Source organism: Pleurodeles waltl, chromosome 3_1, assembly GCF_031143425.1.
Source record: "Pleurodeles waltl isolate 20211129_DDA chromosome 3_1, aPleWal1.hap1.20221129, whole genome shotgun sequence".
In the NCBI taxonomy this organism is placed as follows: domain Eukaryota; kingdom Metazoa; phylum Chordata; class Amphibia; order Caudata; family Salamandridae; genus Pleurodeles; species Pleurodeles waltl.
The window spans coordinates 541843787-541862574 of record NC_090440.1 but is presented as its reverse complement, the minus strand read 5'-3'; the positions used below and the strand labels follow the sequence as shown (position 1 = coordinate 541862574).

At 42.0% G+C, this 18788-nt stretch overlaps 1 protein-coding gene across 1 annotated transcript in view; it reads left to right on the top strand.

Annotated features, from left to right (window-relative positions):
• Positions 1 to 18788, top strand: part of SMAD3 (SMAD family member 3) — a 419114-nt gene that overhangs the window by 187463 nt on the left and 212863 nt on the right. Inside the window, exon 2 of the mRNA XM_069222869.1 lies at positions 15041 to 15234. Within this exon, the coding sequence (XP_069078970.1) occupies positions 15041 to 15234 (194 nt within the window). The remainder of the gene's footprint in view (positions 1 to 15040; positions 15235 to 18788) is intronic.

Below are 18788 nucleotides of genomic sequence, written 5' to 3'. Positions count from 1 at the left end.
TGGGTCCCATGCTCACTATGCCACCAGATTCAAGCTAGCCTGGATGAATAGGGGTGACACCCCGAAATCGGTCCCAGGATGCTTGTTTCTGGTTCAGAGAGGAGCTGGTCTGGCAGTTCAAGCTGGACTGTTCCCATGGGGAACAGGGTCAAGACTGATTTGCATATGGCTGGGTCCAAACTGGAATGGCCTGGGGAGAAAATTAACTGATGGATTAAACCCAGATCTGTGATTGGGGTTGAATGTTTGATTTGTTCTGCATTCCGTTCATGAACTGTTTGTTTTCTTATGTCCTTCCACTGCTTAGTTTTAGAGAACTATTTTGTTTCTTTTTGCTTAAGCATTCTGTGATAGATCATGTGTCTTCCAGCTGTCTCCCTCTTGTGCTTCTTCTCATTGCACTGTGTTGCTCTCTTATCCATGTCCTTCTGTCTCAAGTGCTCTCTCCTTATTGATCTTTCTCGGCCATGTGCTTCTGTCACCTTCACTCCATGTTGTGCTTGCCCATGTGCTTCTCCGTTCTCTCCCATGCTCTGTCATATGTATGGCTCTCCCTGCCTTCATTGTTGCTTCCTTTCTCATGTGCTTCTATTCCCTTCCTGCTCCCTCCCGCTACCCCCATCCTTATTCCCCTATCTTTAATCAATAAATAAAAATAAAAAGAGGCACCTGTGTTGAGCTCGTACATCGCGACACATACGTACCTGCAAATTGATATGGCGACGTCATCTCACTTTCTTTTCCTTTTGTTCATGCTGTACAGCATCAGCATTTTTGCTGATGCTGTACAGCATGAGCAAAAGGCATTGGCACAGCCAGTAAATCTCAAAGGCAAAATCTATTGGCTCTGTCAATGCTTATTTTCTCTCTGGTTAGTTGTTATTTTTAGAAGGTGCCTGAGCCCTAGAAGCGATATTTTCCTTCCAACTCACAGATGAATGTAACTGATTTGGTTACATAAATTCTGCCAGCACGTCTCCAAAAACCTTTCTAGTTCCCGCCCACCATAGTTGCCTGAAGAGATTCAGAACTCTTGTTTTCGTGGAGTAAGGGGTATCGTCCATGCTTAACTTGTGAAAGAAAGAGTGCCAGTGCCTGAAGCTCTGCTCAGAAGCTAGCGGCTGGTGTAATTAAACATCTGTACAGATAATACCAAGGCTGGTAGTCTTTAATCCACTACCCGAGAGCCTCTGCTGCTCTTTCTCTCTTAGTAATGTTCTGGCTTCCTCCCTTCTTTCTTGTCTTCATCTTTCCGATCTGTGTGTTTTTCACTCTCTCACTCCAGTACATATCTGAAGTGGAGAAATAAGTTCTGGTGCCCTCCACCGGTAGCCACCACCTGAAATTAAGCACTGGTACAGTTCTTTGCTTGCGTTAGATATTGTAGAGTATGTTGGTGCTGAGGAGTTTACTAAATATGCTTTTTGTATACAAAAAGAGCCCTACGCCATGCAAATCTTTTTAGAAGAAAGTCAAAATATAGGATAATGACTTTGCCGTCTCTTGCGAGCGTCCTGAGAGCAGACATTGTTTTCTTTTCTCGTAAAGCTGTTTGTTGTAGCCTCTTGCTATCTTATGTATTCTCCTCACTACCTTAATGTTCCCTGCTGCTCAGCCAGTGAATGAGGCCATTGTATGATTGGAATGTTGACAGTGTTTGTGCTTGGATGAGTGGACAGTTGGGGTGAGAATGGCTGAGCGGCAGGATGCTGCTCCTGGTGGGGCTTTATCTGTAACCTACAACTAAGCTAATAAACCTACCTCTTTTATAACCTCCAAGTACCCATCATTGATTGCAACAGTGGTGACGATTTAAAGAAGGACAAGTGCATGAAAAAAGAAATAAACTGAACCTACAAAAAAATCTAAGGAGGAAGCAGATTACTAAGAGTAGAAAGATAGAAAATCTAAGAGAAAAATATGAAGCAAAAGAAACTGAAGATTGAAGTGAAGAAGAACACCCTGGGAGCCCCACCAGTGTGTTTTCTACCAGACGGCCTGTACTCACCCGAAGTTAGAGGGTGTGTGTTTTAAGAACTCTTCTGGGCCCAGTAGATTTATAAGTATAAATAGTTTATTCAATCCAAGCAACAAACCCCATTCACGTCTTCTCTGTGTCATCACTCCCGCAACTGCCTCTCTCTGCTGAAGCCATTCTAGAACTCCAGCAGCTCAGCTAACATTGCTAGGATACAACATATCTCCCTTTTTCCAAAACCTCCAATCAAAAACATGACATTCCTTTGAAATACATAACATTTCTTACCAACATATATTTTATATACGCATATTACTTAGGAAAATCTAAACATATTAACATCCCCACTAATAAAATACATGCATATAAAGAAATTACAATTGGGTATTACAAGCCTTTCACCAGACTGGTCTTGCTCTGGAATGCTTTTCTTTCTCCAGTTCTACTACTGATAGTGGTTTTACCTCATCAGAACGTCTTTCATTTTCCAACTTAGCTTCCAATAGAGGTTTTATCTTGTTTTCTTTATCCATCCAGATTTTCTGTTCCAATTCATTGCACAACGTAACTTTCCTTACATTCCACTTCTTGCCATCATTCACCCACACACAGTTGCCCCACACCTTTTTAACATCCTTAGGTTTAGATCACCTGCTGAGATTTTGTTTCTGGCCTACCAGAGCAGTCTTTACCCAATCTCCCACCATGAATCTGCAGCTGTTCTTTTTAACTTTGATATTATGTCTATGAACATACTTCTCTTGATATTTAGCCACTTTACGTACCACACTTTGCTCCAAGCCATCTTTGTCATGCATCGTATCCATAGCTTTATGCATCCAGGTAGGTGTTGCCACCGTAATTGCCTGTCTAACCTTCAATAAAGAAAATGGAGTTTCCCCGGTAGCTGTATGAGGTGTATTGCAGTAGTTCCACAATATTTCTTTAACCGCTTCCACCACACTCTTGCCATTTTCCTCTGCTAACAGTATGCATTCTTTTAATACGTGGTTAAATCTCTCCACAAAACCATTTTCTCTTGGATGATATACCGCTGTCCTATGATGTGTAATTCCAGTTCTCCTTAAAAATTGTTGAAAATCCTCAGCAATAAACTGTGGGCCATTGTCACTGACCAAACACTCAGGGTAGCCCTCTCTCCTGAATATTTCTTCACAGAAATTGATCACACATCCAGCTCTAATGTCCTTTACAAATGCTACTTCAGGCCACTTAGAGAAATAATCCACAAGAACAATAGCCCATTTTCCTTCTACACCTTTGCTACTGAATGGACCACATATATCAATAGCTAGTTTATGCCAAGGCTTCCTCAGAAATTGAGTAGATACAATGGTTGTGTCCTCTTATTTATGACTTTTGTCACTACACATGCATGTGACACACGCTCGCACAAATCTTTCTATGTCTTTATCCATACTTGGCTACCAAAAATCCACCTGCGCTCCTCTTTTCATGCTAGACATACCCCCATGTCCTTCATGTAACAAAGTGAGCAGTCTAACACGTAGACTTGTAGGAACTACCAATCTTCCATTCCTTCTTAAGATGCCATCTAATTCTGACAATTCCGACCAAATCATTTTATAATATCCATACTTCTCCTTCACACATTCCATTGAACTATCAGTATTGGTCAGACATGCAGAAATCTGCTTCAAAATATTAACCTCCAAAATGGCTAGTCTCCATTCCTCCTCAGTTATTGCTCCATAACATGAGTCGTTGACTCTCGCTACCAACCACTCTTCACCATCCTCCTCAACGTTCTCATTTCCATTTTCTGGCGGTAATATAGATAGACAATCTGCATTACAATTTTTCTTGCCTGGAACATATTTTAAACTGAAAATATATTCTTGTAAACTAGTGGTTCCCAAACTTTTTCGACCCGCGGCTCCCTTCACCTATATTGGCCATTGCCCGTGGCTCCCCATTATGTCACTTTTTTTCAGGTAGGCGATGTAAGCCCAGCCTCAGTAGTACTTTAATTTTTCTCCCTACAAATAATTAGGATGAAGTCGATGAAGGTATTATCATATTGGTAACAAAATAAAAATATAAGTTGTTTACTTTAAGAATTCTTTTTAATCAGTTAAGTCAGAAACAATACAATATTAAGGGCCAAAAATGTTTCCATGAATTAGCAACCTTTTTTGAACGGCCAAAAAAAGTAGCCACATCTTCCCTCTGTGTCACACTTGCTGTCCTCCATGCACATATTTTCTTCTCTGTTTACAACGTCATTACTTTGCCTTGACCACACACACCTCACACTTCACCTTTGGAGCACACATTCTGCCTTCAATCTGGACACTTTCTCCTCTAACACTACTTAACAGTACTTGTTCATTCATCAGTGCTTATTTTGTGCTTGTTTCCGGTTCACAGCACCAGCACTTATTTTTTAGGGGCAGCACTTATTTTTCTGCCTCAAGTATTTACTGCAAGCAAAAGACATGTATGGGAAAGACTGAAGAAGAGAAAAAACAAAGTAGTGTCACAATGGGAAAAAACAGAAAGCTCCAAGAGTGAGCTGAAGGGGCAGGGAGTTTCTTTAAAATCATTGAAGAGGCTTGAGATGGCTTCAGGATTACACTGCCTCAGTATTCTGTTTTCCCACATTTAATTGCAGCAGCCACATGTTTAAGAGGAGGGCTTTGGGCACCGGCACATTTTTATTTACAAATTAAGCACTGTCGTTCACACTCCCACTCTGCAGTTTCTAAATTATTTCAAAGCCTTCAGCTTTTGATAACTGTGCTTTCCAAGTTCCACTCGTTTTGTACCTCCTGTAGCCGTTTTTCTGGCCTCCCAACGAAAATTGCCTTTCCTTGGCAGTAAGACTCAGTAAGTAATCTGATTTGGGCATGCAAGTGAGGGAGGACTGTGGGCCTATAATTTATTTTAGACAATTCAAATAGCATTTTTTAAACACAAATGGGGAAAAAAGGAAAGGTGTGCTTTATAATGAGAAAAGGGCCTCATGACCAACCAAAACACTGAAATAACTCATTTTTGTTTTTTGTAGTTCAACAAAATAAATACAGAGGCATGGAAACAGATCATGTGCTCCAGTAGTTATGCTTAAAATCAGTAAACATAGCCCCATTACATACAATTTCATACTACTGTCTCTTTTTTAGGCGCAAACCATTCAGTAATAAAAATGTAAATATGTAAATGTGATTGTATTTAGCGGTATGCTACAAAAATCACGAATTTTCTTTAACATCAATGGTGCATCATAAATCTCCCCTGCACGGCCGTGGAGTGCACGCAACTTGACCCTGACTTCTAGCAAATTAACTCGGTTCTTTCCAAATACAAATCAACTCGGTTCTTTCCAAATATTTTCCTGTTTTTCGGACGGGGCTTCCAGGGGAATGATTTTGTGAAGCAGGAAAGGCCGTGTGCGAGGGAGCAGATAGAAACAAGATCATTGTGAATAATGCTTTCGTTTATAAGACTCTGTAAGCACTTACCAAAGCTGCCTAGATGCAGCATGTTTCCAAAATGCACGTGGCGCCGCTGGCAACTTCTAAAGGCGCACCGGGGTGCCGCAGCGCACAGTTTGGGAACCACTGTTGTAAACGATACAGCCACTTAGCAATCCTAGGTGTTGCTTTACCGGTCCCTTTTGTTTTGAAAATATCAATCAACGGTTTGTGATTAGTCCTTAACTCAAATGTGGTCCCCCAAATATAGGTCTTGAAATGATCCACACCCCACCAACAAGCTAGCGCTTCTCTTTCAATTACTGAATAGGTTGCCTCTGCCTCTTTGAGAGTATGTGTTGCAAAGGCAATGATTCTTTCATAACCTTATTTTTTCTTCAGCAACAATACTGCCCCCAGACCATATGCACTAGCATCCAACACTACAATTGATTCATCCTGTGGATCGAATGGTGTCAATGTGACTGCGTTTACTATGTCAGACTTAACTTTTGTGAATTCTTTTTGACACTTTTGTGTCCGCTCAAACTGTAATCCCTTTATTAGTTCCCTTAATACATGTACTGTGTCAGCAAAAGTTTGCACAAATCTGGAATAATAATCAGCTAATCCCAAGAATGAACTTAATTGCTCTTTGTTCACAGGAGCCGGTGCTGATTCAATTGCATCCAAATGTTTTACCTTAGGTTTCACACCTTCTGCAGATAACGTAAGACCCAAATAGTCCACTTGTTGAACCCCAAACTTACATTTGTCAATTCCTACAGTTAGACCTGCCTCTTGTAATTTAAATAATACCTTCTCCAATTTGTGATCGTGATCTTCCTTATTGGTCCCTCATACTAAAATATCATCTTGAAACACCAGAACGTTCACTTCTCCATCCAATATCTTAACCATGATCCTTTGGAATACCGAGGAGGCTGAAGCCAAACCGAAAGGCATGCGTAAAACCTGAAATGCACCCTCCTGTGTTATGAATGAGGTAAGGTGTTTTGATTCACGGTGTAATTTTATCTGATGATATGCACTCGATAGGTCGATGGACGAAAAATATTTAGCTTCTTGACACTCAAAATCATGGCATTTATATGAGGTAAATTGTCTACCCATATGCTTTGATTAAGGTCTCTCAAATCCACACACATACGCACCTTTTCATTAGGTTTCCGAGCTAAAACCATGGGACTAAGCCAATCAGAAGACACTGTTGGTTCAATCACACCCGCAGCACACAATCGATCCAGTTCCTCTTTAAGTTGCGCTCTCAATGCTGAAGGAACATTTCTCACTTTGTGAGTTTTGGGCTCGCTCCCTGACTTTACGATTATACAATGCTCAAATTTCTTTAAGCACCCTAAATCTTTTGCAAATAATTTGGGATATTTTTCTTGCCAATTATCACATTTTCTTTCTTCAGTCAATAACACCTGTTCAGGGTGATTAGGGTCTAGTATTATGCCTAGTGCTTTTTGTTCTTTCCATCCCAAAAGTGTCTTTCCTTTATCAACCACATATACTTTACCACCTGCCAGTCTATCTTTATACTTTAATTGACAATTGAAGTAACCCACCATGGGCAATTTCACACCACAATAGCCTTCTGGTTCCACATCAGGTGGTAACAATTTACACTCACCCGCATTTTTCCATACCTGTCTATCAACTATAGTGTAGGGAGAACATGAATCTGCCCACAAAATAACTCTGAAACCGTTGATTTCCATAGTACATTTGGGAGGATGATACCCATCCTTTACCACTCCCACAACATTTGATACCTCAGTAGCACTATCTGATACCACTAGTACCTCAATTGTGCTTCCTCCAGTTCCATCATCAGAAACTTAACTATCATTTCCATTCACTAAATTCACCTTATGTCTGTTTTCCTTTAGATGCTCTGATCTACATATACGAGAAAAATGTCCTAACCTTTTGCATTTAAAGTATTTCGCCTTAGACGCTGGGCATGTCGCTGCATCAGCCATGTGTTTTGTACTGCCACATCCATAACATAAACGCTTTTCCTTTGTAACCACACTATTCTGCGTAGTAGCAGAATCCCGTTGTCCTTTGTGTATTATATTTACTTTCCCATTGCTAACGCTTTCTTGACTACGTTCATCATTCAATTCTTTAACATATCTAGACGTATTCTCTATGCGTCTGGCTTCTTTGATAGTTTTCTGTAACAAAGGATCCTTTAGCTCTATCAATTTTTCTTGAATCTTTTTGTTACTAGTTCTATTTATGAATTGATCGCGCGCAGTTTCCTCATGCAGATCCTTGAATTTATAAGTAACAGCTAATGTTCTTAATGCAGATACATATTGTTCCACAGCTTCATCCGGTAATTGTGACCTTGAAAAAAACATATGCCTCTCTACCACAATACTAGTTTTCTTACCACAGTTATCTTCTAGAGCTTTCATAGCATTCACATACACATCAAATGAAATGTCCTCAGCTTCCGACATTTCCTCCCCATCCCCTTCATGGTTGTTTGTTACACTACGTGTAGCTTTAGGTAAGGTTTTTAAAACTTTTTCCCTTCTGTGCCTAAGCAATGCTTCAAAAGCGCAAGTTTCCTAGATGCTTTGAAAGTTATTCTACCAACAGCCTCTAAATAAGTCTCAAAAGACTCAGGCCAATCTTCCCAAGCCATCACCGGAGTTCCTGGACTTTGTAAATATTTTTGGGGAGCTAAAATTGATGCATCCATAACGAAATGTATTTTAACCCCCAAAAAATTGATTTTAAAATATGGCTTAATTAATAATAATCAATATGCAGTTCTTACCCCAAACCAATTGATATATTAATATCCTCAACAATTATACTGTACGCACTTTATGCATATAACTATTCAAATCCCCACACAAAACAGACTAAAATAACAAAAGTAGTCACTGCTGTTGTCGCAAACTGGTAAACTAGTTTCAGTATTCAATTCAATCTGCAAAATAGTTTTAGACTATACTATCCAGCATAGCCTTCCGGCCGACGCTCCTCCTTGAACTTGATTTCCTTTGTTGATTTCCCCTTGATGTCCAGGTACGATTTCCTCTTTTGACGCGTAACGTGGTCGCATTGCCCTAGAAACACTATGATGCCTCTAGATGTTCACGACCATCATGCGTCAATTTCCTCTTTTGATGCGTCATGTTGTCTGTTTTGCGTTGCCCTGGAAACACTACGATGCAGCTGGATGTTGACAACCATCATGCGGCTCAGATCGGAAGGGTCTATTCAAATGAACACACATGCACGCATGTGTTTTCAAATGTACACACACACACGGTTATAACTACCACAATCCTCCACAATGTTTACAGATATGCCCCACGATCCCTCGACGTAGCACTTGCCGAATTCCTTTTCTTCCCTGTTTCGGCAAAGTGAAGTATCTTCTCGGCACGCCGCTAATATAAAATGTGGGACACTACCTCAGTGCAGCCGCCTCAGTGTACTCACAGCCTCCAATAGCTCAAAAAGGAATGCATTCCAGTAGCACAGCCAACATCACCAGACACGATCTGCTCTGCCAATAATGACTTGAATGACACAGCTCACAAAGGTTATCCACATAATCGTACTAAGAGAGGGGTTGACGGTTGCAAGTTGCTTCTCCTATTTTTTTGCGATCAGCCTCTTGAATCTGATGAATATGCGGATCCCATCCTCGTCGGCATTTTTGAGAACTGTTCTGGGCCTGGTTGATTTAGAAGTATATATAGTTTACTGAATCCAAGCAACAAACCCCATTCACGTCTTCTGTGTCATCATTCCTGCAACTGCCTCTCTCTGCTGAAGCCATTTTAGAACTCCAGCAGCTCAGCTAACATTGCTAGGATACAACAGTGTGACCTGTTTAACTTCAAGGCAAGCTGTTTAATCTACTAGGTGCACAGCAAACAGGAAGTGCAGTGGCCTGCAGATTGAGAAAGTAGTCTGCTCAGCTGTGCACGGAGCCAGACATGTTTTACCTGCTTGTATGGACTGGGTATATTGAGGAAATGAACTGCGTGTGTACAGAGTTGAAAATGTATAGCACTGAACATTTGACAACCTAGTGGAAAGTCAGTTGGAGGAGCAACTGGTGTCCGCATTTAAACATTATCTGACGAGTGCACAGCAGCCACTTAAAGCACTGTGCTTAAGGGCACACATTGTGAGTAACAGTTACAGTCTTCCTGTTGACTGGGTTGCAGAGTTTCCCCACCCCCTATTCTGCAAGAGAGGTCATTGGGTACCTGATCTGTTTCCAGGAAGCTTTCTGAGAGGAAGACTTGAGCGCCGACCTGGCTCATGGGAACAACTTGTGTGCAGTGGAGAAAATGTGTGCCAATTTTTCGTACAAGGATAAAGAACTGTGCATGCATTTAAATGGAATAAAATGATCAGTGGCAATTTATTTGGGTGAGAAGTCGCTCACCGACGTGGAGTATCTGAATTGTTTCCGGATAATAATTTAATTTTTAACAGATATACTGTTAGGTGCGTTTTACTCAATACCATACATTGCTTGAGTGTAGTTTTCAGTGCTGTTATACTGGATTTTAAAGTTGTGTTGGGTTGAATTGAGTAATGTTATGTTTATGCTGACAATGCTTTTTGCTGCTGAAATTACTTTTTAATGCTGTATTCAATTGAGAAATCTTATGCCGGTTCGTGTTTTTAAAGTGGAGTTGTGGCATGTATGTTACACATGAGAGGTGCGCCCTCATGTTATTTTAACATGAAGTTTTGCTTACCATACTTTGCGTGTGTTTATTGGGCTGAAGTTTCAAAGCCATGTTTGATCTTAGAGAAGTATAATTTGTGGTTTGATGCTAGAGTCACATGTGCAGAGTGACATTTTAATATTGTGCAATTAGTATCTTGGTGTTAGACTTTTCATCCTTGGCGTGGTCTCCCTTAACTTTTTTCCTCTTTTTCCCAGGTTGTTGTGAGCTGGACTCCGTTTTTTCTGGTTTTTGTTACTCTGGGCACCTTACCACTGCTAACCAGTGCTAAAGTGCAAGTGTTCCTATACAAAATGTGTATGTAATTGGTTTATCCATGATTGGCATATTTGATTTACTAGTAAGTCCCTTGTAAAGTTCACTAGAGGTGCCCAGGGCCTGTAAACCAAATGTTACTAGTGGGCCTGCAGCACTGGTTGTGCCACCCACCTAAGTAGCTCTGTAATCATGTCTCAGACCTGCCAGTGCAGTGTCTGTGTGTGCAGTTTTTAACTGTAAATTGGACTTGGCAAGTGTACCCACTTTCCAGGCCTAAGCCTTCCCTTTTCTTACATGTAAGACACCCCTACAGTAGGCCCTAGGTAACCAGAAGGGCAGGGTGCAGTGTATGGTTAAGGCAGGACATATGGTAATGTGTGTTATATGTCCTGATAGTGAAATATTGCTAAATTCGTTTTTCACTGTTGCAAGGCCTGTCCCTCTCATAGATTAACATGGGGGCTAACTTTAAATATGAATAAAGTGTAGATTCCCTTTGGGAGCGGATAGACATTTTGAGTTTGGGGTCTCTGAGCTCACAATTTAAAAATACATCTTTTGGTAAAGTTGATTTTAAGATTGTGTGTTTGAAAATGCCACTTTTAGAAAGTGGGCATTTTCTTGCTGAAACCATTTATGTGACTCTGCCTGTTTGTGGATTCCCTGTCTGGGTCAGTTTGACAGTTGGACTGGTTGCACCTCTCACTTACAGTGACATAACGGGAGCTGGGGTGTAGTCTGCATTTCCTGGAGGGGTGGAATGGTCACTCACACCTGATAGGGCTGTGCCTGCCCTCACACAGTGCAATCTCCAACCCCCTGGTGTGTGTCTGGGGCCTTGGCAAGGCAGGATTTCACAATCAAGAGAGACTTTCCTTTGAAGTAAGCCTACTTCAAAGGGCAAAATGGTATAAGAAGGGCATCCAAAACCACAGACTTTAGAACACTTCTGGAAACCAAGAGGAACCACTGCCTGGAGAAGAGCTGAGGAAGAGCTGCCCTGCCTGTGACTGTGCTTTGTGGGGCTATCCTGCAGTTGCTACTTCTGCCTGTGCTAGAGGACAAAGACTGGACTTTGTGTTGCCTTCCTTCTTGTGAAGATCTCCGTGGGCTTCATTTAGAGCTTGCCTCCTGTTTGAAGTCTCAGGGACAGCAAAGACTTCTCTCTGCCAGCACCTGGAGCCTTTGGAGAGACTACTACTCTGCCACGTGGTGCCCATCCAGTTCCTGAGGCCCTGAGAAGAGAAGCTGGCAGCCCCAGAGTGAGAAATCCACGCACAGACTGCTGTGCGGGGAAAAGATTGATGCAAGACTGATCTGCGGTTGAAAAATCAACATGCCGCCGGCTTCGTGGCTGAAAATAGACGCTTGCCTGCAATGCGACCGGAAGATCGACGCCCGCGGCTGGAAAAACGACACGCAGCATCGCTGACGGAGGCTGGTGAGATCGCAACCCGCGCTGCGTGGTTTTCGGACCATCGTGCAGCTGAATTTCTGACGCAAGCACTGCTGGGTGTGTAAAAACAACATAAGGCCTGCCCGGACCCGAGATTGCTGACCGCATCGACGCATCGCTCTCCTGCAGAGAGAGGAAACGACGCATGCCAACTCGAATAAAGGAGAAACAATGCAAGGTCTCGCACGTGAGTGGAATCGACTCTTGGCAAGCCCTTTTTGACGCACACTCACCTGTGCGGGATTATTTTTGACGCACCCAAAGTACATTTTCACGCTAACAGCGTTAGCGTTGTGTTTAAAATTGCATGAAGACTCTTTTTACATTTTTAGTGATAACTTGACTTGTGTATTGTGGATTTTTGTCGTTTTGGCCTTGTTTTGCTTAGATAAATATTTTCTGTTTTTCTAAACCTGTGTTGTCATTTTGTAGTGTTTTCATTAAGTTACTGTGTGTTTGGTACAAATACTTTACACCTAGCACTCTGAAGTTAAGACTATTGCTCGTGCCAAGCTACCAAGGGGGTAAGCAGGGGTTAGCTGAGGGTGATTCTCTTTTACTCTGACTAGAGTGAGGGCCCTTGCTTGGACAGGGGGTAACCTGACTGCCAACCAAAGACCCCCTTTCTAACACTTGGTCTGTATTTGGGACTGTGTTTTTGATCATCCTTTCTAAGGGGTTAAGGATGTGGGGACATTGTTTTAGGCCCAGTGTTAAGGGGGTAAGTGGTTACATCCCAGTGCAGTTGAGGGTAGGTGAAACCCTGGTTCTGTTTAAGTGAATGGTGATTGGCGTACTTGCTTACACCCCAATCCAGTAGAAGGTAGGTGAAACTCTGGTTCTGTTTTGGTGTATGATCATGGGGGTACATGGTTACACCCCAATGCAGTAGAGGTGGAAGAAACTCTAGTCCTGTTGAGTGTTGCGTTGTGGAAGGCAACGGGCTCATCCTGCTATAGTGTGCATGATGTAGTGGGGAGCAGGTAGTTAGTGTTCTCTGTTGGGTGAGCAGGGAAGTTTTGAGTTATTTGTTAACTTGTATTGTGGATTTGTGGAATGTATTGATTAACTTGCTTTACCATCTTATATCCCATTTGAGTATTAAAGTGAAGCAGCGTGTTAACCTGTTTTGTTTATTTCGATGTGGTGGTACTCATATTTTTGAAGGATTGTTGATGGGGATGTTTTGCCTTTTTCTGTTCTGTTGTATATTTCCTTGTTTTCATAAGGGGGAGATGTGCTGTAGCGTCGTGCTGTCTTATGTATTCTCCCCACTGCCTAATGTTCCCTGCTGCTCAGCCAGTGAATTAGGTCATTGTATGGTTGGAATGTTGACAGTGTTTGTGCTTGGATGAGTGGACAGTTGTAGTAAGGGTTGAGTGGCAGGATGCAGCTCCTGGTGGGGCTTTATCTGTAACCTACAACTAAGCTAATAAACCTACCTCTTTTATAACCTACGAGTATCCATCATTGATTGCAACATTGTTCATGCTGCAAATCAGGCGATGTCATAACATTTTAATGCCAAAAGGGAAAAGATGAACAAAATAAGTGCACATAGTTTGCACAGTGCCATGCACCAAATATGAAAGAAGTCCCTAATCAGTAAGGCTGTGTTGATGTTCTGGGGTGAAGTCTGCCAGTGCAGGATAGTTAAAGTTGAAACCAGTCTTACATGTCTAGAATGGAATGATTCCAATTGTCATATAACATTCACACCTCTTTAGCAAATTGTCTTAGGATGCAGATTTTAAAAATGTAAATCCCAATACCTTCTTTCTGCCATCTATTTACCCCTGTATTTGCATCACACAAATGGGAGCTATAGCTTTGCATCAGAGCTCAAGGGATACTTAGTAAAGTGCAAGGAGTTGAGTATTGTTAGTTACTTACATAGGACTGCGGGATACTATTTGACCCAGGGTTTGCTATTAACCTAGAGAAATTAGCAGTTATGTAGTGTTGTACGCAACAGTGCATGAGGGTCACCTTGCACCACACAGACCAATATTGAATATTCCACTTTCTGGAGCCAAATTTGTCTCCAAGACGGCAACCATTTTATTTCAAGAGGGGACTACAGCTACCTGGGTCTAGAAGATGTATAGTCTCCACGTCTTTTACACATCCATAGTCAACGTTTGTGCGTTTTTATGTGGCCCCTGTTTGTCAGGACGCTTCCAGAAGTTGGAATTGCTTTGTAAGCTAAATTTAATTTCTTCAAATCTTTTATGACCTGACTGGTTGATTCAAGGAATGACGTCTTCTGGAATGTGGCTTTTTTCTCTCATCTTTTCTCTCTCATAATTTCTGGTTGTTATATTAGTGGCTCCCCTCAGTTCTGAATTGGAGTGGTTGAGCTTGTGCTTATTCTGTGAGCAGCCTTTGGATGGGGCTTTAGAGAACTCTGCACATGAACGTGCTCAAGCTGATAGTCATCCTACCTGAAGCACATTACATTCTTTTTTGAAACAGTAAATTTAAGATGGAGTAGCGTGCGCCTGTATTTTTTACCCACAGATATAGTGTCTGATTGTGTGCTAGGCTTTAAGAGTGTTTTGTTGCAGTACATATGCATATCCATCTAAGAGTGACTATCCGGGGGGGGGGAGTGCAGCCTGAGACGTTCTAGACGTTCTAGACGAGCTGGTTTGAATTTGCAGTGTTGACATGCTGGATTGCCATGCTCTCTTTTTTAACAAAGTTGACCATTCTACTTGGATGGGCATAGCGACTGCAGCAGTGGAACAGAGATCACCTTACTTATGTGGTCATCACTGTTCACAGAGACCCCTACTTGTCTGAAGTACCCCAAGTCTGTACCTGCTCTCCTCTTTTCGATATTAAACACCCTCAGGTATCAGGAATGATATATTGTGCAGTGTACAAGACAAATAGAATTTTGTGTCCTGCTCTGTATTGACTTACATGGCTAAAATTGGCAGTATTTGAGAATCTGCATTTCCCAATAGTAATCCGATATAAAGTGTATATATAAAGTATAAAATTACCAGTGTCGCCATTTTAAAAACCTGTGGTCTTCTTATATGAATCTGTAGATAAAGTAGTTGTTTGCTCTCTTACTCAAAAACATTTATTTCCCATTTTGAATTTTTAATAGGTCGCTAGATGGGCGTCTACAGGTCTCGCACCGAAAGGGCTTGCCTCATGTAATATACTGCCGGCTCTGGCGATGGCCAGACCTCCACAGCCATCACGAGCTGCGAGCTGTGGAATTATGCGAGTATGCCTTCAACATGAAGAAAGACGAAGTGTGTGTAAATCCATACCATTATCAACGAGTGGAGACCCCAGGTGAGGACACAGATAGCGCTTTCCATTCTCAGAAACATTTGACATTTGCACCTCCATACTTTTGTATTATTGCATGCTTTTTAGAGATAACATTTTAAATCCCAGAGTCGTCTGTCCTTCTCAAGAGTTCTAAAGAAATACTTCGTGATTGTTCTCAAATTCCTATTTTTTAATCAAGCAAGAGGACTTCACATGGCCCTTTTGAAAAACAGTGACACTCAACCAGTTTTCTTTATCCGTCAGTTTATTGAGGAGATGAATAAACACACACACACACAATTATTTTTCAAGTTTGATTATAGTTTCTAAAGCATGAATTGGAAAATGTGTTATCCATATGCCCTCAAAGTAGCACCCGTTGATTCTAACTCCATAGAGAGCCCCAAATAAAAAGCAAAAAAACATGCTTGCCATTTTTTAAAATATGTTTCCTCAAAGTCTTTTATATGAATTGGAATACAGAGGTGTCTCTGCTGGGTCTCCTCCTGGTCTGGTTCCTCTGAAGCATTTCAAGGACAGACATCAACCCCTTTTACTCTTTATTTTTATTTTTATTCCATATCAATAAAACCGTTGAGCTCGCTGCTGCAAAAGTGTACCTTTTTAGGTCGAGCACGCAAGAGCTTTGACCTGTTGTAGGAATTGTGGGCTTTTAACCACACCCACCTCACGCCCAGCACTTCCACACGTTTGTGGGCTTGCCTTTCAAAAATCACTTTTTATTGTTAAATGCTTTACTTTTCTCCCGCCTTGGGCGATTTTGTTATCGCCTTGCAGACTGCCCCTGTTACATTCATAATTGCACGATTGCCAATATGTTTGACTGTGAGCAAACTTCTTTTTCCCTTTGTGTCTCTCGTTCCTGCGCATGGTGGCCATGGCACTTTGAATTGGCTTGCTAATGTCAACTAATGTTTTACACTTCATTTTCAATTTATTAGGCAATAAAAGTCCAGTTAGGAATTTACAGTGCCAGTAGCTCTCACTCGAGCAAGTGCGAGACCCATTGCAGTGCAAATGCTTTTTACGGGAGGCATTCAAAATCGAGCATTTGCCAGAGGCTGGGCTCACTGGGCAAGGGTTGCAGTCCTATCTGATCTAAAGGTACTTTGCTGCCTTCTACTGAACATGCAGATGCAACTAAACACTGCTGTCGCTGCAGAACACACATACAAACAGCCAAAGGTGGGCACTTGAAGCTTGCATTTTACCTATTCGCAGTTCCTAGGCCCATGTTCCAGCAAGCCCAGAGCACCCAAGACTGCTCCCTCCTCCTTGTGCAGTTCACAGATTCAGGTCACTCGCCTCAGCCTGAGATACATAAAACACGCTGACTGTTTAAAACATTGCACTCTATTATAGCTAGAACGTTTTCTTTCTTGCCCTCATTAGTACACTAGGGCTTTCAAGCTGGTCTTTATTGCTGCCATTAAAAATGAAGGTTACTGCTTTTGTTGCATTGTACCTTGTTTGTTGTGCATGCTTGCAATATATTGCGTGCACAATGAGAGTTACTTTGTTTTTTAGGTTGGTGAGATTTGCAGAATGTTTTGTGGCTTAGATACTTTGCAGAGTTTGTCCAAGGCATGTAGTTTTACTGAGTATGTTAGGTTTTCAATGTGCATCAGGTGTCACTGCAGAGTAGGCTGTGGAGAGTGTCAGAGGTCAGCAAGGTTTACAAAGGTTTGTATGGTCTGTTAGGAGTCTCTGCAGAGAGCCCCGTGGCGGTCACAGGCTGCTCTGAGGACGTGTACCACCAACAAAACAGGGTGCCAGTCCACAGCACCAATAGAATGTAGCCATCCTTGTACCCAGCCTGTCCTTCCCCTGCTGTTGCTTTTTTTTTTTAATCAGCAATTTTGCAGAGATGAACAGCAGAAACAGCGAAACGCTCTACTGTTTCTGTGTCACTTCAGTGTCTGAACACAGAATCTGATCAGAGCATGCGTGATAGTTACAGTTCTGTTAAACTGGTGGTTTAAGGATTTCATGTGCCTACTCCAAGAGTCTGCAATTGCCTCCCATAGTCACATGTTCGATTCCACATAGGTTCATATAGATTTTCATTCTTCTGAGGTCCATAAAATGAGTACCATTGAGCTGAGGAACTATTACCATTCAGTAGCATGAACAGACTAGGGGTTCAACTTACACTCTACTAATATGTGTGATTTTTTTTGTAACAAAAGAGAAAAACTCTCAAAAATGTTCACCTACCAACAGTGGTGCTTTGTTCCTCTAAACAACAGAAAAAAAACACAACAAAAGGCAGGGTCACAGGAATAGCACTGCTGTAGAAATATCCAGTCCACTTGGAGACATCACTGGCCTGGAAGCCCCATCATATGCCATGCAGTTTTAAAGTGACTGCTGATGAGCTGTCACTGGCTCTGTAAGACCAGGAGTCTGAGCAGCACCTACCTACCTGGTGGCAGCAGGCAAGGTGACAGACAAACCTACACCCCTGTATTCTATTCTGTTCTAGTCAATGCACATTTGCAAAGCGCATGGCTACTCGAAGGCCTCCCAGCGCTAACATCTGCTATTCTAACCAACATTACGTGACATTAGAAGCAACAGTAGAATAGGCTATTTGCCAAACAGACAAGTTTTCAGGTGCTTCCTAAATAAAAGCTTGTTATCCATAAGCTTCACAGTATGGGGCAGAGTTCCACAGTTTAGCCGCAATTTAAATAAAGGGGCGCCCTCTACTTCTCATTCTCCAGATATGGATGACTCCCTCCAGTCAAGCCTTGGTTGACCTTAGGGTTCTACCTGGGGCATAAGGTGATTTTAGAGGTTGTAATAAAGGCAGGCCTTTTGCTATGTATGTTTTATACATAGTGCCTTAAACTTCACACTCTAGTCTACAGGAAGCCAATGAAGACCAGGGTCTGTTGAGCTGATTGATGTCTTGGGATATTGAAGTTGGCTTCATTTCTGATATTGTTGAGTGGGTCAGCTATAGCACCGAATTGCAATCCAGTCTCCCAGAAACCTTTTCTTTAAAGTTATTTTTGGAGAAGAAGTGCCAGGTGACAGGGCAGCACGTTTAGAGGACTTCGTGGTGAGGTACAGAAAGGTGCAAGAGGAAAGAAAGTGCTGATATAAATGGACCTCGAAGCACTGCCTACAGGGGGCAAAAGAAACAGAAAAGTGGACCGAGGAGAGAGGAAATGAGGAGAAACACTAAAGGAAATGAGAAAGGAGACTTGCAGGTGAAGAAGTCTTTCCAAAGACAGACGAAACAGTGGCTCATAGGTACACTGCCTTAGGCCTCTAACCACTAAGAAGTAGGCTGGGAGGGAGAAGTAATAATGTGGAGCATAAGAGTGCAAATATATATGTGTGTAAAGTGGCCGATCTAGAGCATAGTGCACTGTGTACCAAGGCAAGTAGTGAGAGCTGCTGAGAGCTTGGAGACTGTTCATCTTCTCCAGAGTGTCAACAATGGGACCTCTCCTGATACTACCTGAGACATTTTTGGGGGCAAACAGACTAAAGGGGGAGGGAGAGTTGAGCTGCTAGGAGGACAGAGACAATCAGAGTTAGAA